Source organism: Tetrahymena thermophila, assembly GCF_000189635.1.
Source record: "Tetrahymena thermophila SB210 genomic scaffold scf_8253811, whole genome shotgun sequence".
Lineage (NCBI taxonomy): Eukaryota > Ciliophora > Oligohymenophorea > Hymenostomatida > Tetrahymenidae > Tetrahymena > Tetrahymena thermophila.
Window position 1 is genome coordinate 294,886 of NW_002475923.1, and position 23,863 is coordinate 318,748.

The window sequence follows — 23,863 nt, forward strand, 5'->3', positions numbered from 1 at the left end:
AAATCCTCTTCCTCTCTCATTCATTTAAATATTTTCTTTCTTTTTTACAGAATTGCTTAAATATTTTTTCATTGGACTTCTGCCAAATCAAAGGATAATATTTTTATTAACCCTTTTTCATTCTTCTCTGAATATAATTTTGCCCTTAGCTAAACATTAATTTTTCTTAATAACATAAGGTTTCTTCGATAATAAACGTAAACGAATTTATACTTTAAAGAAATTATTCAATACTCTTCCTCTCAGTATTACGATCTAATCAATATTAATTAATTAAAAAATAGTCCAGTAACTTAAATATATAAGTTAAATAAATTTTTGAAAATATTCTTACTTTATACAAAATACTATAATATAGACACATGCACACACACATACATATGAGGATCATACACACGCGTAAAATCATACTTTTTTCGTATCTATTACTAAATTTAAAATTAAAAGTGCATTTAATTAATTAAATATGCAAAAGAGCTGTTGTTATAGTGAATTACGCATAATGTGTTTTTTCTTATAAATTCTTCTATTTTTGTTAGTTTATTCAAAGCAATTACTATTACTGTTTCAAAATTCTCAAAAATTGAAAAAATTCTCAAAAATTTGTTATTTTTTCAAATAATTTTTCTCATTTATCTTTAATTTCCTTGGACTTTTTTTGTATTTATACAATAAGTTGATTCTCAATTGAAATATGATAGCATCATTCACATCTCTCAGCTTACTACTTGATTAATTAATTTAATTAAGTACTATTGTCAATTAACTAGATTCAGTTTTTTGATAAAGCTTAATTTTGAAAAAAGAGAAAGAACTGATCTAGTAAAATACTTCTGTTTTTGCTCATATTTTCGTTTGGTTACAAATTAGAAAGTAAATATCCTTGAGTAAATAAATGATGAGAAAATTTAACTTTTCTATAAATGAGACGGCACAAAATTTACTAGCTGATTAAAAATACCATGTAATATAATTAATAATATAAATTTTTACACATGAATGCAGGCATGCATGTATGTATGCTTTACATGAATGAAAAAAAGAAACACTTTTGATAAAATAAAAATTTATTGTAATATAAACTGAATACTCGAACAAGCTACTTTTGTTTCAGTAAATATAAGCACATTTTAAATATTTTTTAAAACAAATATCCTTCTGATTTACTCAGAACAACTGTAATACCTATTTAGAGCGTAATTAAATATAGCAATCACCAAATACTGAAGCAAAAAATTAAACAATATAAAATATTCTTAAATCTTTAGGAAAAATTAATTTACATAATAAATTATATTAAGAAAAATCTATGTGTAAAAACGAGTAAGAAAAAGGAAGACTACTAATAGAATGATAGATAAATTATTAAGATTCAAGCTAAAATTTATCTTTTTATTTTGTAATACACAAATAATTATTAGTGTAAAAAACCTTATACTTGTTGTAATAAATCAAATTGCCAAAATTCTTATTTAAAATTAAGTAAGAACATTTATTTTTTTTAATGTAAAATTAATTAGCGTTCACAAAATTTTATCTCTAACTTTTACAAGCATTCAAGCTTTAAAAAATTTCATGATTGAAATTAATCACCATTTTTAAAACTTATTTATACTCAAATTTGTAAATTTTAATCTTTTTTGTGGGCATAAAAAAATTTTGAACTTTTTAGGATTCATCACATCGAAATTTTATATGATTTCTCTAACTAACTAACTCTACAGAGTATCAAAGTAATTCAGCTTTTTTAATATATTTTTATTATTTCAAAATGAAATATATAAAAAGGTAAGCAGTGATTATCTTTTTGTTGAATAAATAAATAAATATTTATTTATTTGATGATTTGAAAGGATGGATTATTAATAAGAAAGCGAAGTTCAGTTTACATATTTTTGAAATTAAAATTGAATGAAATTATAAATTTTTCTGCTTTTCAAATTTGTACATTGACAATCAAATAGTTATTTATATTAATCCAAATAAATAAATAATTAATCAATAAATATATAAATGGTGTTATTTAATTAATTAATTGCAAAGAAATAAATTTTATTTGTCAATTTATCATTTTTTTTTTTGTCATAATTTATTAATAGAGAGATAGATAAATAGATTGTGAAGAAAAAATACAAATTTATCTTTTTTAACTTATTTTCAATTTAAAAATTTGAATACTTTCATTCTATAGCCTTGCAATTTGCAATTATATAATTAAGTTAATAGAAAATTCAAATAGCAAGCAGTACAGCTAGCAAACAATCAATCAATATTTTATTTAGATTGATGCACCCAACCAGACTCTCAAAATTCTAGTAAACTAAAATGTGCACTAATTTTGTATTTCTTCAATTTTCGCTTTTATAAAAGAAAGATGCAATTTAATAATAATCAATTCAGAATTTGACAAGATTAATTTTTTAGAATGTAAATTAATTCAGCACATAGTCTTTTACTTAATAAATAAAAATTGCTTTGGCTGAATTTCTTTACTAAGAAGTGTAATTTATTTTTTCACCCGTCTGTCTGTGAAAGCTAATTTGGTTGAATTATTAAGTCGCCAGGGATTTTATCTAACTTGAAAGAGTAAACCAGCCTTTTAAATGGAAAATGCATGTTAGAGAAAATTAATTAGCCGAATTCGATGTTTTCTATTTTATTTTGTAAAATTGATAGGAAATCGAGAGAAAAAACTGTGAATTTTGTTTGTTTGAAAATATTTAAATTAAAGAAATGGGTATAGTGTAATGCATTTAACTTTTTACACAATGAAAAAATGTAAAGTAAAAAAAATACACATTTAAATATACAAAGAAGTAATTTGGGTAGCTATTATTGAGTTTGTTAAGGCTTAGATTTTAATTTTTTATTTAGCTTTCTTTACATTTGTTCTGTAATTTAAATTATTTTAAATAACATAGATAATTTTGAAAATGTGTAAGAAAAGGAGTATTTATCCTCTTCATTCTTTTGTTCGTTATGAATTCTTCTATTCCAATTTCATAAAGAGTCTCTGAAACCTTTTATGATTTCACTTGTGGAACCATTGGTTGGAGAATAATTAATTACTTACTTACATCGAACTATATTTTATTTAATCCTATTCATTTTTTACTTTAATTAATCGTCCATTTTAAGGAAATATATATAAAAATGATGATCTTAATTTCATGTATGGTAAAAAAACCCAACATAATTTACAACAATAGAACAACTTATTCCTGTTGATTTAATTAAAGTAGGTAAATTTTTTCAATTTTATTTTTAAAAAAATAGCAATACGATAGATTTTGCAATATTATTGATTTTAATATTTTTTTTTGAAGCCGCACATAGAATACTTTAACAAAAAATATTTTTTCAATGAATTTAAAAATACTGCGTGATTTAAGAAATTTACAGAAGATACGGTTTTACAAATTTATTTTTCAAAAAATTAATTAAGATAAAATGGGCTTTCCTTCAAGGGTTTAATTTACAAAGTTAGGAAATAATGTTAGTTAATTACAATGTAACAACATAAGCATATGTGATAATTTAAAGAAGTAGCGGAATAAGAATTAATTAGTTATTACCAACCTTTAGGTTGTTAAAAATATAATTTACCTAATGGTTAATAAGCAAAATAAACAAACAAACAAAGAAATTAAATCTTCTTCAAAAAATACGGGTTCAATTTTTTTGCCTTAATTCAAATATAATTGCTATTGCTGCATTTGTTTACTTTTTTATTTTTATAAATTTTAGACACATTATCGAAAAAATATTTTAAATAACTTCTTTTTTAACAATGAGAAAATACTAAAATGAAAAAATTTTAGTGTAAAAATAATCCAAAAATAAATTAGCAAAATACAATTAACAGTCAATAAAATAAATGGATATTCTATGGTGATTTTAATACCTAAAATTAGTCATATGATGAACAATTTTTAAGTTAAAGTCTATAGGTACACATTAAGCAAGCATTTGTTGTTTTGATTTTATGATGCTTAAAAGTGTAATCAAGAGGAAGATAAATTATATGAAAATATAATTCTATTTAGTTTAAGACTAGTGAGTAATGAATGGAGAAAAAAATATAAAAATATGAAACAATCGGACAGGCAGACAGACCGACAGAATTAGATTACAAAGATTTAAATAATCGATCTATAAAAAATAAATATAAAGCAGATAAAAAGTAGTAGTCCTTCACAATGCAACTTGTTTAGGCAATTTGTTTATAACAATAAAATTATGGTAAATTTTCTTTTTGGTTGTTACTGAGAAAAAATTATGAAGCAACTGGTGATTGCCAATTGCTTTATAGTCTTTCTCATTTTTTATTATATATTTATTTTCTCATCTATCTGATAATAAAGCAATTAATTAGATAGGTTACATAAAAAATTAAATTAAATAGAAGTATCCTATTCATTCCTTTTTGACTTACATATTTATTAAATTATGTGCGTTTAATATCAAAAAAATTATTTCGTCAATCAGAAACCATCAAATAGATAAGCAATTATTTACTGTTTCCTTAAAAAATGTCATTATAGATTAATAAATTACTGATACCACTTTTGTTTTTTTTTCTGAGCAAAGATGATAGCAATTTACTATTTACATTAATAGTCCCATATAATCAATCAGCCTTTGTTTTCAAATTTATTTTCCTATTCTTTTAGTGATTAAAAAAAGCTATAAATTTTTGATTTTTAAAAATACAAAATCTAATTAAAAAATTAGCAAGGAAGTTTATTGTCGGTCGATCTATCTTTCTTTTCTACTTTTTAAATTATTTATAATACATTCATTAGATTAGAACTAAATATTTTTGATTTTTTGAAAGAATTGAAATAGATTTTATTTAACCTTTTTCAGTTTTTATTATTATAAAATTAAATATGTTTCTTAATTTGCCAACCTAAAATATTTGATTGGCAATAAAAAAAAAAGCAAAAAATCGCAATAGCAAGCGAAGTAGAGTAACATAAAAATTCAAGTTACAGTAGATAGATGCTAATATTTGAAAGAATAGAGGTTCTAAACACTAGATATTTGGTAAATGCACTCTATACATGTAGAAGCGCATAAATAGTACTATTAATTGCCTTAAAACTTAAAATTAATATTAGGACTTCAAGTTCGTGTGGATATTATCCACTTAAAGTAATAAAAGATTATATTAGGATTTACTTAACTCAAAGTCAAGTCTTTATTTTAGATCTTAAAGTTAGCATTTCGTAAAGTGTAACAAGAGTCAAGTAAAATATGATATACTGCTTTTAAATTTACTATTAATTTCAGTTGATAATATTAATCTATATATTATCTTTGTATATTTTATAGATTTCTTTAATTTGTAAGGTAAATTACACATGTCCACTATTTCTTGTTAATTTTATCTATTTATTTGTTGGCTTATCTATTTGATAATATTCTTTATCATTTTTTCATTTTAGCAAGCATTATTTGTAATTTCGCCTCTCCTTTTCTACTAAATAATAAAATGACTTTCTTCTATTTCATTCTCATTTTCAGGCTCAAATCAAGATAATTAAAATAAATTTTTTCTAGAAACATTTTAATATGTCATAATTTTTTCAAAAGTGAATTATTTATCACCAAAAAGAAGTTGACTTTACCCTAATTACATTTAAATCAAAATTTTAATTTGAATTTCTTCTCTACGCAAATAATTTAGGCTTTAAAGTAAAACTTTTTTATTAAATACTGTTTACTATTATTTGTGAATGCTTTTTATAGAATAATTTAAATGAACATATAAAGGTAAAAGATGGCTACAAATTATCAATAATAGTTATTATTTATAGTAATAGCATTTAATTAATGTATCAATAAAAATGAATGAATTAGGTAAAAATGTTTGCTTTGAATTTATTCTCGAAAAAATAAACATATTCAAGAAAGTAACTATTCGAGTGTGGAGTAATAAAATCAACAAAAGTCATCCAAAATCTGTTAAACTTTTAATTTACAGTGAGATAGAGATTTATCAATCAAAACAAAAATTTTAATTAAATATAATTAAAAATATTTATTCAGCTCCACAATCAAATTGTATAAAATATTATGAAAAAGAATTTTCCCATTCATTCATTTATCAGTCAATAAATAATAAAATTTTGTATGAAAAATTTATTTACATAACAATGAATAAACCTTACAACCGAAATAACATATAAATTTTTGAATGCAGTAAAATAAATTAATTTATAAATATTTGAAAGTTTTCAATTAAAATTTTCGTTCAATCTGTTATTTAATATTTTTTGCTTTTAAATAATTTTTTATTATTTTAGGATTTATTTTTTTTGAAGTTAAGTTATAAGTTATAATAAATATTTGTAAGCACAATTTAGACGACCTATACATTAATTATTTTACCTATTGTTTACTAAGAAGAGAAAAATGTAAACATTAAAAAAATCCCCCTAAAACAAACAATCAAGGATGCCAAAAAGCAAGCAAGCAAACAAACAAGCAAGCAAACAAACAAATAAACTACGATAGATTAAAATAATTAATTAAAGAATATCTTTAATTTGATTTTTTTGTTTACATCAAATAATACTTTACTTTGTAATATTTAGTATCACAACCAGAAAATACAAAAATAAATCGAATATTTGCTGATAGAGATTACGCACATTAATTAGTTTATTATATTTATCAAGAAAATATAATAAAATTTCCGAATTCAAATAAAATTTCTAGGTTTTATTAATTCTTATTACTCAGTAACATCAAATGTTTAAAGATCAAGGTAAAATGTAAAAGAAAAAACACAAACTAATAGAGCTGATTTGATTACCCATTTAGCTTTAATTTAATACTTCAATTTTTTTTTTTTTCTATTTAACTTTCTAATTCTTTTGTTATTCCTTTATTGGAAGATTTTAAATAAATAAATAAAACACTTTGCAGCAAAATTTATTTTGAGTTAATAACTCACTCATTCATATTTAGAATTGATGGTTACTTTTAAAAAAAGAGGATATTTCTTATATAGATAAATTCTAATAAAGATATAAAATAATTTGATTGCTGATTTGATAATATTTAATTATTATTTGCTGAATCAAGTAGACTGACTCATTGACTACTGTAAGATATTCTTTCTAGAGCAATCAACAGGATTATGTTTTCATGTCATAATCTACAATTGTCTGCACTCTTTTTCAAGCGACTGACACATTACTAGAACGATAGTTGTCTAAATAAAGGTCAGCTAAAATTGGATTAATTATTATATATTGTTCATCATAATAAAAAATTTCAATAAATTATAGAACTAACCCTTTCTGAATTACACTTTGATTGTTACTTGTGTTAAGTAAAAATAAAGTGATCTTTCATTCACTTTCATTTAATTTCAAAGCCGCTACTTTCACTAGTAACTCTTAATCTCTCGAAGGGGAAAGAAAGAAAGAAATTACTTGCCTGAAATTTTTTTATAAAGGACTTTACACATAATCTAATCTAAAAGGCTTAATCAATTTTAAAAAATATAGTATTTATTTATTTCCTTAAAATCTCTTAATCACCCCTCCTTACAGATTTTTGAATTATACCTTGTTAAAGTATCTTAATAATAAGATACTGTTTAAAAAAATGTTATCAATTACATAGAATATTTAATTTCTCTTACTTACTTTTTTTCTTAGTTAGAAGTTCGTTCTTACGAAGGATTTTTGGAAAAATAAATTTTAGTAGATGAAATAAATTTAAAATTTAATGAAAATATTAAAAACAAACAAGCTAGAATAATGCATTAAGGAAATAACGATTGAAATTAACTTACATAGAAATATATAGTTCGACTACATATATTAATTTATAAATTACGTCATCAAAATACATTTTTGATCATTTAAAGAGCTCTAAATTTTCTATTTCTTGTTCAATTCGTACAAGATTTACATCAATCACAAATTAAGTGAAAATTTTTTTATTCCTTTTCATTTAACATTTCAACCCAAATCTTTTTCGAATAGCCAAAATATCAATTTTTCGTTATTTTATCTAAATTGCTCATTTATCAGAATTAATTTGCATTACGATATTATAATAAACATATACAGACTCTCGAAAAATTAATAAAAATAATTAATTAACGGCAACTTCTCCTTTTAATATTCGACTAATTTTATTTACGGCTATAGAAACAAACAAACAGTTAATATTGATTGGGACAAGATTTAATTTGAACTATATATTACTGAATGCAAAAACAAAATATTTACTCTTTTTTAATTAAATTAAGATTGAAATAACCTATTTTCTTAATTAAGCAATCATAGATCTTTTTATTATCAAACTCTATTTTTTTTTCCATTCAATAAATATAAATTAATATTTAACGCCTAGCAAAGCTAGAGATGAGCATAATCTCCCTAAATAATTTGAAGAGTTTAGTCATAAAAATTATACTTGAAGAGAATTAAACTTGACAAAAAAGTGTGTAAGAATCTTGAATAAACTTTTTTAAATTAATTAACATCGTTGATTTAAATAATAAAAATTTAAAAAAGTAATAAAAAACTAATATAGATAGATAAATATAAGAATATATTGTTATAAAGATATCATTTCAAAATTCAATAAATACCACAATATTAAAAAACTCAATAAACAACTAGATCAATCAATCAATCAATATCAATAAATGCCACTATATAAAGAATTAATAAATAAATACAATCTCCAAAACAAAAAAGAATAAAAACCACTAGAAATAAACTCAATAGCCACTCTACCAAAAAACTATAAATACTAATTAGTAATAAATTTAAAAAAAAATACCAATTTATAATAAAACCAATAAACTTCAATATTTAAAAAAATTGATAATCATCAGATGTAATTAAATATCTTGATGATTGTTTGATTAATTGATTTATCAAAAGATTGATTGTTAGTTTGTTTGTTTGTATTTTAATATATTGTATGAATGTGTAACTAACCGCGTTTTAGTCACTTAATTATTTTAGAAATATAATTACATTCCATTATATTCTTTTGAAAATTTAATTTACCTCAATTTTATGTATTTTTTATTTTATTCATCAAGTTACTTGTAAGTAAAAATCAAAAATTCACCCCCTTTTTTCTTTTCAGTAAATTTGAATACAAACTGGATAAATTAATCAAGTAAATTCTAATAAAAAAAATACCTTAAATGAGTTATTAATAGCTATGTTTACAATGTCTTCAATTACTATTCTTTTTTTATTATAATATCTTCTGATCGAATATACGTAAGTACGATCATCTATTTCTAAAAAGAGTATATTTGGACTATACTTGTACTTGCAATTGTATTTTAAGTAACTTCAAAAATACAAATGTTCTATTAATTTTAAGTTACAAGTATTATTGTAAAAACTCACAAAAAAAGATATTTTTAAGTAACAAAAAAAATCAAGTTTTTCTAATCTATAAACCAAGTATTGTAAACAAATTAATTACCACCACCATTCAAGCAAATGAGCTTTAATTTTTAGTATTTCTACATATATAAAAATCTTTTCAAAAAATTTCAAATTAATTTAGGAAGGTTTTTTGAAAATTTAAATAAATAAATAATAATTATTTGTAGGTTAACCATCAACACATTTATTTATTTTCCTAGATGCTCTACCTATAAATAAAAGATAGTGTTCTTATTCATAAAGTGTATTTTTTAGTTTATTTAATTAAATGCTCCAAGGATTATCTTTAAAATAATGCATTAACAATATTATGAAAATTGTAAGTAAATACAATAAAATTAGATTACAAACAGAATTTCAAAAAATAATAATTGAATAAATATTGTTAATAATATATAGTCTATTTCCACACAACTTTTGATTATATAATTTTTTAACTTTCTATATTTCTTTCTTTAGTTGAGGTGTGTTACATATATTATAAATAACAAATAATAGATAAAGAATATAAATTGTTCTAGTATATGTAATATTCTTTCAAAAATACAAAAAAAAATAAAATAAAATTGAAGCTATTTATTTCTTCATGAATAACGAATGATTAATAGAATATTTAAATTCATTTATCAATCTATCTTAAAATTTATTTATTTATAATATAATAAATTAATAATTACTATGAAAGAAATTAAAGATAGATAGATAAATAGATCTGCTGTGCAAATAGATTTATTTTAAATTATAATCCTTATTTTCTCTGCTTACTTATATTAATATTCATGAAGTCTTCTTTTGCTTTTTTATTTAGAGCTCAAAATCCTGTTTTATTTTCCTAATTACATGTTTCAAGCGTTTGGTTTTGGCTTTACTCTTACTTACATTAAATATATTAATTAAGCAAATTTCAAACTTTTGAGATTTCATTACAACTGTTATAAATAAATTAATGAAGTGTTTTGTCTTACAATCCAATACATGTAAAAATTAGCTATTTTTTATTCTTACTTTCACTTTTTAAGATATTACAAAATATGTTTGTTTTTTTGTTTACTATTTAGCTTTCTAATTCCATGATAAATTAATTTTAATTTAACAAAAGCATGGTATGATAAAATATTCAAAGCAAATAATTCGAAATCTGAATATAAATAAACACTTTAAATTTTATTTATGTAAAATAAAGATTTAAAGTTTTAAAAGATGTTTTTTTTAATGATTAAATAAAATTATAAATTTTAATTTTCAAAACAAACACTATGATTTTAAAATTTTTTATGTAATAAAAATGAGTAGTGCATTAAAGATTTTGAGCACTAATAAATAAGATTGAAGTCTTTTATTTATAAATTGAGACTACTCCATGCTATTTTTCACTTTTAATTTTTAATATAAAATGTAAATTCTTAATATTCTTGAGAAATTTACTAATTTAGCATAAAAAGTTATATATATATTCATGCTTTCATTAGAAATTATAATAAAATTTGGTAAGCCAACTCTAGTATAACAAAAAAATATACAGCGAATAATTTATTTTTTTATTGATTAATTTATTTACTTTACAGTTTTTTAATTATACCACTTCAAAGCAATAAAATCAAGTAATCATATAATTAAATAGAAGAAATTTCTGAAATTCCATTTATTTGAGGCATCATCGTGCTTGATCCAAAAATAAACGGTTTCGTAAAGTGAACTTCATTTTTCATTTTTATTTTTTGCATAAAACTTTGGAAAGTAAAAAAGAATGTTATCGCCTACCTAATAAATCACTTGAAATTAAAATCAGCTCTAATTTATTTTTATTATACAATGATAATAATGTAAAATAGGGTAGATTTATAATTTTATTATATTTACTGTTCGCATCAAACACTTTCATAAGAAAAAATTCTAATTTTCAATTTCCTTTTTATTTCACTCAAAAAAATTAAACTTTCTTTAACACCATATGACCGACATTAATACCATACGATAGTATAATTAGTTAATTCTGAATAATTTAACATTTAAAGATTGCCAGCCTTGCTTATCTATACTTTCTTATGTCTAAGTCATTACAATCTTGTAAAAAAATGCAATTTTTTGCTAAAAGTTTTATAAAATAAAATATCTAGAACAACTTCTCTTTCTAAAACTTTAAATTATTACAATGAAAATAAAGTTAAAACTTGCATTCAAAGGTAAATTTTTTATTAAAATACTTAAATTTTATTTAGAAAATTTTCATCATAAAAAGAATTAAATTGATTCCTATTCATAAAACTATGGTGAGAATTAAAAAAATTTAATTACAATTTCAACTTTTAAGCTTGTTAATTCTACCTCACCCCAAAGGTAAAATAGTAACATTAATGGATAGATTCTGGCGTTTTGAGAATTTAATTTAATTATTTTCAATAAAATAAGGAAAAGAGTATTTTTTAAAATATACAAGAAGTTGGTTTTAAAAAAATATTATCCTAAAACTAGGCACTTACTTTTTATTTTAATATTTTATGAAAACTAAATTTTATTACCATATTATTTATAACTCTAAAACTTACCTTTGTATTATATTTTTTAAAAAATATGTCATCAATTATTACGAAAAATTATTAGCATAAACGTAAAAGTGAAAATTCTATTCTAAAATTAGAAAATTGTGCAAGTATTTTGTTTGAATTGTTAAAGTGTATGATTGATTAAAATAAATATTTTCATCTTGATAATATTTTTATTATTACAAAATAAAGAATATTTGTTATTAGTAATTGCTTCCTTGTTGATTAAATTTTAGCAATCGCTTAAAAAGTAGAAACAACCGGGATAGATAGATATATAGATAGTTCTTTATTACCAAAATTTAAATTTTCTTTTTTAAAAAATTTATCAAAATTCACTGCATCATTTTAAAAAACTTTAAATTAACTTTTTTTCTGAATTTATTCAAATATTGATTAATATAATCATAAAACCCCAATTTCAAATAAAGTTAAATGAATCAATAAATAATTAGCCAGTTAAAAAATACATAAATTAACTCTTTTTCCTTAATTGATTTCAAATTGAAGAAAAATCTAAAGAAAAAAATACAGTATCCTTCAATTTATGATAATGCTTATTGAAATTTACATAATTTACCCTTATTCTTTCTCAAATAAACTATTCTTTTATTAATCCAATTAAAATTTCAATTTCTTATAATAAATAAAGAAAATTTATATGCATTTAAATAACTATCTCGTTTAACTAAATAAAATATTAAAACAACCACTTTCCTTAAGTTGAAACATAATGTCTGTATGATTAATATTAGTTATTAGTTGTGTAAAAAATAAATTTACTTTTATTTTTAAAAAATTTAAATAAAACATAAACAGTTAATATAATCTTAAATTTAAAAACAACAAACAGCCTCTTTTTAATATCACTTTTATCCACACATTTTTTAAAAAGTATTGCTGTTATTCCTGACTCGTTATTTAAATTTCTCACATTTTCTATTTTATTTAATCTAGACAAGAGTTAAATAACTAGCCATTTTTAATTTATTTTTATGTTTGTTGCTTTCAAAAAACAGTTTCTTACTTTGTAACACATACATTAATTTTATTAGTCCTTAAAATGTTATTTTTTAATATTTCATTTTATCGAATTAAGGATATTACTAAATATATTTAGGCTAGAAAGTTTTATTTTTATAAGATAATATTGAATTTTTACTAAGAATATTAAGTAAACAAAGAGTCGCCCGCCATTAAATTTTTAATTTTCAAAAATTGTAAAAATAAATAAATAAATAGAATGTAATCTAAAGCACTTTTATATATAAAAATGTAAAAAGTAAGCATGAAAAATATAAAATTTTGTTTATCTCAAATAACTCTTTGCTGTTATATAATTTTTAACATAATACAGATTACAATTTCTAAAAAGGAATTTTTAAGCTAGTATAAATAATTAAGGTATTTTTTGTACCATTTGTTGGAATTAATCATCACTCGTTGATCACCATTATTTTATTTGAGCAGCTTACTGCATTGAATTTGACCATTTAAGGCAAGCTGTTCATATAAAATAGATAATCAAATACACTAGCTAATTTTTATCTTTTTCTTAAAATTAAAATCTTTTACATTATTATTCTTAAAATTTATTTAAACTTACACTAACTCATTAGTGAAAAACAAACATATCTGATTGGTTAGTTGGTTTTTTGTTTTTCATTACTCTAATTTTTTACACATGTATTTTTGCTTAAAGAGGTAGGATAGATAAATTTTATCTATATTATTTATAGCAGGAGACTTGGTTACTGCTTTAAATTATTTTTTTGATGAAATTTTTAGAAAATGAATGATTACATTTTATTTTTACAGTTTGAAATAGTAAAACTAATAGTTAATTCCCTTTTCTCAGATTTCTGATAAAAAAATGAGTTACTACAGGATATCCTAATCTGACAGAAGAAAGAATTTGTAAACAACAAAAAAATTATGAAAATTAACTATTTATTGATCATTAGCTATATCAAATAATATTTAGGTTTACAATTCTTATAAGCTCTCGATAAGAAAAAGAATACGAGGACTCTTCTAATTATAAAAATAGTAAGCTGTTAGATGCTATTTATTAAAGAAAAAATATTCATTAGTACCTTCAAAACCTACTCATTATATATTTTATTAATTTAAAATGCATTCATAGGTACAATAAATGTACAACATTTTTACCAATATTTATATAAAATATTAAAGAACTTTTAATATCTCCTCTTAAATAATAAATTATAGTTTTAAAAATCCATATTTAAAAAATTCATTGAATTACTAAAATATTAATGAGTTTTCTATTAATTCTCAAATAAAAATTGAATAGGTTTAATTGTAATACGAAATATTAATTACCTCTAATCAATTAAAATTTATTTTTAAAATAAAAACTTTAAATTTTATTTATTAATTTTAAATAAAAGAACAAATAATTTTTTAATTCGTTGAATTTTCATTCATTTGTTGATTTTAATATTAAAATTATTATCTACAGTAACTTAAATATTCATTTTATCAGCTTTCATCTTTCAGAAAATTTACAAAATATGGAAATTAAATTAAAATAGTATAGAATAAATTTTGTTATTTATTTTCAATTATTTGCTCTTTTAACTTCATATTTAAATGTCTTTAAGATATTTATAAACTATTAAATACAATAAAAAAATGATTTCATACTAATAATATTCAGTCATTTGTTTTTATTCACCTTAATAAGAAATAAAATATTATTTTAAAAAAGTGTAACTATAAAAGTAATTAAATTCCTTTATTAAAAAAATACAAATAATTCTTGATAAAAATTTTGATTATGTAATGTCATTAATTTATTTTAATTTAAGTAACTAATATTCATTCCCCTTTTAAATATTTTGACTGAAAATTTAGCTCTAACCCTATCCCTTAAATTTCTTTTAATTGAGATTAGTGTTTTTACTAACAAATGATAATTATTTTACAGAATAACAAGAATCTGATTAAGTTGAAATTTGTAACACAAATACTTAGAATTCTATTGATTCTGTTACCTAGATGCATATCAAAAAAGCCTCTAGAAATCAATCAAATATTGCTCTTACTATTTTGATATCAGATGAAGAGCACCTGCATAATTACTTTATACATTTTGTAAACTCATTTTAAAAAAACTTAAATTAAATCAAATAGAAAATATTAATTTGATTCAGCACAAAAGATATGAGTGATATCTGCAATAGATTATAATAAATTTAAGTTGTATTTTTCATTTTTTGTTATTTAATTTATATTTAAGGTGTTTTTTCTAAACATCTTTTTAAAAAATAAAATGATGAATCTTAATATTATTTTGACTATTAGTATAGGTTAATTTAAATAATTATTTAAATATTAAATAAAATTAATTTAATGTTTTGAAAATTGTTTATTTCAGTAACCAAACAAAATGGCTAAAATATCTAAGGGTATTGAATATTAAATAATTTGGAATGAATCGTTTTATAAAGACCAATTCATATTTTAAATATTCATTTATTAAAAATATTGTACTTTCATTCAAAAAAAATATTATTTTTCAAATAAAATTAGAAAAATTTTTTTGATTCTCACTTAAATTAAAGATGAATTAGAATATTGTTTAAATAAAAACTATTTTTATCAATTCATAATTTAAATAAAAGCAATTTTTATTAATGTTTTACATAAAAACGTAATCCATAAATTATATATATGATGATATAAATATTTAGATTTTAAAAATAAAAATGTAATTTAAATAAATGGACAATCACTTATTAAAATGATTATTGAATGTATAATAAAAAAATTAGATTAAAATCATATTAATTCAAAATTTAATTAAATTAATTTTTTTTAAAAATTAAATAAATTTCTAACTTAATATTAAAAAATGGATAAATAATAAAATAATTTACAGTTAATTACTCTTAAAAGTATTTTATTATTTTGAATATGTCAAATTATAAGTGAATAATGTTTTATTTCATATTTATTAAAGTTTTTTATGATAATATTTACTAAAAAAATAAGAAATTTAAATAAATCCATCCAAAAATAATTGAAAGTTAAAATATATTAATAAAATAAATAATTATAATTTAAAGTTATGAAATTTAATTTATTATTTTAGATCTCAAGTAAAAGCAAGCACTAATTAGCTATTTGATTTTGATTGTAAATAACATTTTTATCAACTTAATATTATTTTATGTTTCAAAAAAGTTTTATTGATCCATTACAAATTTATTTATTAATTTATTTTTGATAATAATAAATCAAGATTTAAAAATCTGCTAATAAAAATTAATAATTTTAATTTTAATTTTATTACAAGTTATTTTTATATTTAATTCTAAAATCATAAATAATGTTTATAATTGTTGCTTATAATTTAAAATCACTAAATTATTTTTATTAAAGTATAGAATTTAATCTATAAGTTATTTTAAATATTTATTATTTTTTATTTTTACAAGAATTTAGGGTTAACTACCAAATAAATTTACCATAAATACTACCAAAATATTTATTCTAAAAAAAATTATATTTAATAACGCAATCAGATAATATTTTTTTAATTTCTTTTTAGTCTGTCTTCGTATTTATAATACATTAGATTATTAAATTTATTTACTTACTTACAAGTTTTTGATTTTTTATATTTATTTATAAGTTTTAGAGGTATTTAGGATAAATTACTGACTAATAAAGTGAATATACCTTATAGAAATTAGAATTCAATGTAAGTTTAATAACCTTTTTAGTAGTAGAATTAGGACCCTAATGATTTAGAGCACACTCCTGATTCTATTTTGAAAGCTGCTTGGTAAAAGATTAACCAGAATTCCATTTAATTACAAACATATGAATAGCGTAATAAATTGATGTTTATAATATTTTAATCTAAATAATGTGAAGATAATAACAATTGTTTAATTTATAAAAAGAATTAATTAAGAAAGACAAAGAAATTGAGCAGCTTAAAGAGGAGCTAAAGATGTAATAAGAGTATAGCCAAAAGGTTTAGTTTGAAGCTAGATTAAAGTCTGAAAACAGACAGCTCTTTGATTAATTAAATCAGACTTGCGATGAATTGAGAAGGAAATTAAGCAATCAAGCTTATGAAAAAGACAGTGAAATAAATAGCTTGAGAGGAGAAATTAAGAGATTAAATGAGATATTCATGGGATATAAAGCGAGAGATTATCAGATAGAGAAATACAAATTGGCAATAACAAATATGGATGAAAATGAAAAAAGTAATTTTATTGGGATTTGTTTAGAATAAAACTTGAAAAACGGAAATTTGCAAATTAAATTCTATATTTTTTTTTAAAGAAATAATTTTGTGTTTATTAAGTTATTTATAATAAATATATACTATTTAAACAGGGTATAAGGATATCATAAGAGATAAGGATTCAGAGATAGATTAGCTAAATAAGAGATTGGTTAAAGGTGATGACAATTAATACGATGAGTTTGTTACAAGAATTAAAGTGATGGATTAAGAAATACAAAATCTTCAACATTTAATTGTTTAGAAAGATAAGTAAATACTTGATTCCAAATAAAAGATTTAAGAGCTAGTTGAATTTAACAAGATTGAGGCTGTTAAGATAGAGCAAAGGTTATCTCTTTAATTTAAATAAAACTATGACACTTTATTAAAAGACAAATCATAGCAATTCGAAAAAGAAATGAAAAATAAAACTGAGGAAATGATCAAGTTAAATAATAAGGTCTAGTTCTAAGAAAATAGATTAACTTTATTAGAAAACCACAGTAATAAGATGAGTGAAATTACCACAAGTAATAAAACAAATAATCAATAAATAAATAAAAAATTTAGTTATATTTTTGTATATATTAACTAACAGATACTAAGGAAATAATTGATGTAGAAAGAAGATTTGAGAAGGTAAAGCTAGAAAATGATGAATTAAAGAGCTTGAAGATTCATTTTGCAGAAGAAATACAAAATATAAGAAGATAAGACCAGTCTCGTCATGATTAATAGATTGATCAATTAAAAAGCCAAATAAGTGCATTAACTTCATAATTACAATTTATACAAAAAGATGTTGATGGATTCTGCCAAGAAATATAAGCCAAAGACCAAAAAATTTAGCTTTAATAAAGGGAAATACAAGCTCTTAAATAATTTGAAGCTATTTCACAGAAAAGAGAGGTGGAGATAGAAGGATTAAAAGCAACCATTATAGTTCTAAAGAAAGAAATTGAAAAACTGTACCCTAATCACTCAAAAACTAATTTTGAAGTAATTCAAAATGTAACAAATTAATAGAATCAGTATGAAGCACAGTAGTATAACCCAAACATACTTAACAACTCTTATTAAAGGATAAGTGTTCGTAGTAATAGTGGAATAAACGGTGCTAATAATAACAATGTATTAAGCTAAAGCAATGTTATAAATGTCAATAATATTGATAACGCTTATAGTTATCAGCCTAACTAACCAGTTCAGTTTAGAAGTACTTTATAACCTAACTAGTATGCCTCTCAAACTATCACTCAACAAAGATAAACTTATTAGTATTGATGATAAGAAGCAAAATACCAAATTACTTTATTTATTCAAAGATAGAAATTTAAATTTATAAAATATTCCATTAAATTAAATAAAATGACTTTAGATATTTTAAGTTGGAAGGAATTGGTTGGTGTTGTTTGTTTTTAATAAATTTGACAAAAAAACATAATGATTTTATTTCTATTTCATGTGATATCTAATACTTTTTTGTAGAGATAGAAAATAAAATGTAAATTGATAAATTATCTAAATATTTAATTCAATAAATTATATCTGTTAACCTAGTTTTAATTAATTTACTTACTGAAAATTGAAGTTTTTTCAATTAAATTATTTATTTCATCATATTATTTATAAATTTTACAGATATTGATTGATTGATTAATTAAAGGCTATTCAATTCAATTCAATTAATTGTAGGATAAAGAAATCTAAGATAGAAAAAAAGTCAATATATCTTCTAATTAAAATAAATTCAAAATTGTTTGTTTAAGGCAATAAATAAAAAACAATTTAATAAATTATTATTTATGGCAACTTAGGAATAATTGACAACTGAATACCCTGTTAAATCGCGTTATAACGCAGATGAAAATTAAATAGATGAACAAGCAGATGAAATAGAGTTAATAGATCTTAAAACAGATGCAGGTTATTTCGAAACTCTTAAAATCATGCTAAATGTAGGATGTAAGAGTTTTGGAGGACCTATGAATTAAGTAGAGGATTTACAAAAAATTTTTGTAGATGATCTCAAATGGGTAAATGAAGAATTATTCACTGAGATATTTACAATTTGTTGCGGTATCCCTGGGTCTGTAATTACATAAGTTGCAATAGCAATAGGTATCAATAAAAATGAATTATTAGCACTTCTATTTAAAAATATAAATCATAAATATGATATTATTATTGCAAGCTAAACTAAATATACAATAATAAATAGATTTATATTCTATTGCAAAAATATATCAATAAATTGAAAAAAAAGAAAGTTTGTTTCATTTATTTTCTTGCCTTAACAAAAAAGACTTTGGATTTTAAACAAACACAAAAACTAATAAATTAATTATGATTTATTTTTTAATAAATATTAAGATTTATATTAATTTTTTTTTATTGTTGTAGGCTCTTTGGTAACTAATAATTGGAAGGGAGGAGTTTTTGCATTTATAGGACTTACATTACCTGGTGCATTAATAATGGGTTTATTTGGCTGTATCTATCGTATTTTATAGTTAAATTAATTGGTTGTGCCATGCTTGGGAAAATTGGCTCTTCATGGATTTGCTAGTGCTTCTGTTTCAGTTGTATTTTAAGCTGCATGGAAGTTTTGTACACAAATGAAAGTCTCATGGCAGGATACTTTTATAATTGGATCAAGTTTAGTTTTATATATTTTATATCAATCACCTATTTTTATGCTTGCCCTTATGATTATTGGAGGGTTTATAATGTAAATGTCCTAAAAGGAAGACTATCGTACAAGTGTATCTGTTGTAAGCCGTGACTCCATTTAAATTGCAGAACCTCGTTTTAGCAGAGTATTGTAAGAACAAGGAGGAGTTTTTGGAAAAAATAGTTTGTATGCTTACATAATAATATTAGCCGTACTCCTCATTTTAAGAATTTCATTAAAAACTAAGGATGTTGAAGCTGCTATTTCATTTTATTATGTTGGTTCTCTCCTTATGGGAGGTGGTCATGTTGGTATTCCCTTGCTTTTTACTGAATTTACTGCCCTTAATTTGATAACATCTGATATATTCTTTAATGGATTTTCAGTTAACAATATGATCCCAGGACCAATTATGAATATAGCTGTTTATGTTGGTGGATTTGCAGATGGGTTCAAGGGAGCTTTTATTGCATACATATTCCTTTACCTTCCTACCTTTTTATTTATATGGGGTGTTCTTCCCTATTGGCACTCTCATCGTAAGGATCCTAATATAAACAACTTTATTCGTGGAGCTAGCTTAGTTTCTATTGGTTTTGTTTTTGCTACTACATACATTCTTTGGAGAAATGCTGGTTAAGATGATGTTGTCACTTCTTCTCTATTAGTCGTTATATCTTTCGTGCTACTAAATATTTATGAATTACCAGCTCCGTTTGTAGTATTGCTTGGAGGAGTATTGATGGTTGTTCGTTATATGACTCTTAGAAATTACAGAGGTGTTGAAGATTACAGCACTTGTTGAATTTTAAATTATTCTCTAATTAAATCTATTATTTATGTTCATGTACTACAATCTAATTTAAAAATCACAATTTTTATTAATCTAATTCTTTTGATTCTTCTATAATAAATAATTGATAAAAAATACATCTAAGGTTTATTGGGTTTTATTTATCTTTAGCTGATTATATTTTAATCTAAATTCTATATTTTTTAAAAAATGCCTCGTCTTACTTTATTTGATCAATATATTAATAATAAATAAGAAAAAATCTCATCAAACAAACATGTCATTCTGCATAAATTTATTTTATTTTCATCTTCATTTTTATAATTTTATAAGATAAATTAAATCTATTCATTTGATTATATATTTAAATTGATAAACTATTTTGCTTAAAATATTTATTTGTTTATTTTCATTTTAGCTTCTTCTATTGATTTATATTGATTTAATAGTTTCTAACAATTTGATACTTGATTTTGAAGCTTATTTATTAAATATTAAATTAAATTAATTTTGCTAATTTAGATTAATTTAATTTTTTTTGCCTTTTAAAAAATGATATTTCTTTATTATTTGTTTATGAGGCACAGGTAATTAAATAATAATTTTTGTAACAATAGATAGATCTATTTTTTCATAAAAATAATCTTTATATCTAATAAGAAAATTCTTAAATCAATATTTGACATTTTTTTACTTCCTTATTTACAAATTCATTATTAAATTTCAAGTTTTTTTAAAGGTAAATTATTAAATATTTAGTAAATTAGGCCTTTTAGATAAACTCAATTTTATTCAACATAAAAATAATTTGAAGATAAATATTGATTAATGGTAGAGTATAGTATAATTAATTTCTAAAAAAATGCTTAAAAGTATATCATTATTTAACTTTTTTAATTAATTTGAAATGGTAACTGTGAATAAATACTTTTGTACATTTAACAATTAAAGATATTAAGATTCTAAATTATCATTTCAAATGCATTCTTTTTTATAAAGATAGAAAGAACAAACTACTTTCTAATTTTTAATCAAAATCAACAGTCTTCATCAACAGCATTGTCATGACCAGGCCAGAGCATATTATCAGCATAACCTATTTAACAATTTTCATTAAAAAGTGTTTCAATATTTTAAATTTACTCTTTCTAGTGTGATAACGAGAACGAGGGAATGAGACTTCATAACCGAAACCTATTTAAAAATACGAAATTTACATTAAAAGTTTGAAATATGATTGTAAAATACCCATTTGTTTGCAGTAAGAAATAGCATCTTCCAAGGTACAGAAATAGTGGTTTCTTTTAGAGAAAGTATCACCATTAAAAGACCTTAATTTATATAATAGTTTATGAGTTTATATTGTTTATAGTTTAAAAAATGCTACCATCCCATCCAAGGAGTCTTATATTAGGCTTGTCTTTCAAATTCAAGAGTCCACTTGTATCCCTCAGGAATTTAAGGAGCTATTAAGAAATTTAATAATTAGTTTTGAATTAGTTGTTTTTTCAGTAAATAATAAATGAATACTGTCATGCATATGGTTAGTATCTTAAATATAGATTCTTGCAACTCTTCCACGGATATCACGACGTTAAGGAGTGTAGAATTGAGTATATTAGCAGCTGCTATCAAGTTGAGGATCTATGTTAAATAGGTATCATGATTAATTACAATTAATATAAAAATATGCAATTCAAGATGCTAATATCACTTCAAATAATTGCAAAAAATGAATTAAATAATATATTTTATATTCATTAGATTTAAATTATCATAAAGTATCAAGCCTCTATATATATTGCTATCATCATAACTATAGTAAGCATACTAGAATTAAAACTATGATAAAGATAATATTTATTTATTTGCAATCATCTTTAATTATATTAGCTTAAACTGCTTTAATTTTATCAAAGAAACTAATTACGTTGAACGAAGCCAATTTAACCTTGAGCTGTAACAGTCTTAGGTTAGATATTGTTCTTCTAAGCAACACCAACACTCAAAATTTTTTCGTTTGCAGCTATGATATTTATAATTTTTGATAAAAATTATTAATATTTTGCAGTAATGAATTGATCAATTATAAATATATTCTATAGTATTTATTTCTTATTCTTGACATAAAATTATTTAGCTTTTGTTTTTCCCTAAAATATTTTTAAATAAATCAAGTACTCTTAGCAATCTTAGCAGGTATCTTTTAAATTTCAAAGTAACGTGCTGATTAAATGGCGTTTTTAGGTAAAAGCATTTCTTGCTTAATTTTGAGAAATTCTAAAGATTTAATGTAATATATTTGATAATATTTTTTATTTTAACTTTCTTTTATTGTAAATTTCCTTAATCAATCAAGCAAGAATCTTTTAAATTTCATTAATAATTAACAAAAATTCATTCATTTACTCATTATTTCTTTCTGAATTTATATTTTTTTATTCTTCCCTTATCAAATCTAATAAAATACATAAAATCTAGTTTGTATGTATACTCAAAAACACTACTAAATATTTTCATAAAGAATTGAAAAATTATTTTTTTAAAATATTTCATTCATAGTTGTTGGAAACAATTTTTATTTAAGTAATCCAATTTCAATTAATTCTCTCTTTTTTTATTACCTGCTTTTGGATAAATGTAAAAATATATGCAAAAATAGTTTTAAAGTTGCTAGACAGTTTATTTTTCTAATATAGATAAATAATGTTTTAAAATTAATCTATTTACATTAGAAATTATATATAAAAAATAAACAGTTTTTCAGTAATTTATGCAGGTCAACTTTGAAAGAGAATTAGTTTATAAATGTTAAAATATTTAAAAATATAAAGATAAATAAATGAATAGATTACTCAAATATGAACACATAAAACAAGAATGTGCATGATATTGTCTTTAAAAAAAATATTGTATGTATACAGAGTATTAGATTGAAAGGGAGAAAAATGACAAGAAAAAGGGTACGGATTTTAAATCTAATTAGATTTTGAAAGTAGTTTCTATCTTTATAAATAAAATACAAAAATATTAGAAAACACTTATTTTTATAATTATTAATTCATTTAAGAGAAAGAAAGTCAAATATATACATAAATATATATATTAAAGCTCTACTACTTAGGCAAAATTCTAACT

At 21.3% G+C, this 23,863-nt stretch overlaps 6 protein-coding genes across 6 annotated transcripts; 3 read left to right on the forward strand and 3 right to left on the reverse strand. All coding sequences in view use genetic code 6, as the record gives it.

Moving 5' to 3' along the window:
• Positions 1 to 4,004: 4,004 nt before the first annotated feature.
• On the reverse strand, positions 4,005 to 4,322 carry TTHERM_000526907 (transmembrane protein, putative; the record flags this gene model as incomplete). The annotated part of the gene is made up of 1 exon (XM_012801090.1): positions 4,005 to 4,322. One exon carries the CDS (start codon positions 4,320 to 4,322, stop codon positions 4,005 to 4,007), a length of 318 nt encoding a protein of 105 aa, XP_012656544.1.
• Positions 4,323 to 4,590: 268 nt separating this feature from the next.
• Positions 4,591 to 5,421, forward strand: TTHERM_000526908 (transmembrane protein, putative; the record flags this gene model as incomplete). The annotated part of the gene is made up of 1 exon (XM_012801091.1): positions 4,591 to 5,421. One exon carries the CDS (start codon positions 4,591 to 4,593, stop codon positions 5,419 to 5,421), a length of 831 nt encoding a protein of 276 aa, XP_012656545.1.
• A 1,943-nt stretch (positions 5,422 to 7,364) lies between these two features.
• On the reverse strand, positions 7,365 to 7,934 carry TTHERM_000526909 (transmembrane protein, putative; the record flags this gene model as incomplete). The annotated part of the gene is made up of 1 exon (XM_012801092.1): positions 7,365 to 7,934. One exon carries the CDS (start codon positions 7,932 to 7,934, stop codon positions 7,365 to 7,367), a length of 570 nt encoding a protein of 189 aa, XP_012656546.1.
• Positions 7,935 to 16,716: 8,782 nt separating this feature from the next.
• TTHERM_00526910 (hypothetical protein) lies at positions 16,717 to 18,542 on the forward strand (the record flags this gene model as incomplete). Its single annotated transcript, XM_001028102.1, has 4 exons — positions 16,717 to 16,849; positions 16,924 to 17,235; positions 17,369 to 17,788; positions 17,857 to 18,542. The coding sequence occupies 4 exons, from the start codon at positions 16,717 to 16,719 to the stop codon at positions 18,540 to 18,542; spliced, it is 1,551 nt and encodes a 516-aa protein (XP_001028102.1).
• Positions 18,543 to 19,063: 521 nt separating this feature from the next.
• TTHERM_00526920 (chromate ion transporter (CHR) family chromate transporter) lies at positions 19,064 to 20,737 on the forward strand (the record flags this gene model as incomplete). Its single annotated transcript, XM_001028103.3, has 2 exons — positions 19,064 to 19,379; positions 19,662 to 20,737. The coding sequence occupies 2 exons, from the start codon at positions 19,064 to 19,066 to the stop codon at positions 20,735 to 20,737; spliced, it is 1,392 nt and encodes a 463-aa protein (XP_001028103.1).
• A 1,025-nt stretch (positions 20,738 to 21,762) lies between these two features.
• TTHERM_00526930 (ETC complex I subunit motif protein) lies at positions 21,763 to 22,982 on the reverse strand (the record flags this gene model as incomplete). Its single annotated transcript, XM_001028104.3, has 7 exons — positions 21,763 to 21,821; positions 21,869 to 21,919; positions 21,974 to 22,056; positions 22,113 to 22,191; positions 22,256 to 22,369; positions 22,656 to 22,751; positions 22,907 to 22,982. 7 exons carry the CDS (start codon positions 22,980 to 22,982, stop codon positions 21,763 to 21,765), a joined length of 558 nt encoding a protein of 185 aa, XP_001028104.3.
• Positions 22,983 to 23,863: the final 881 nt, after the last annotated feature.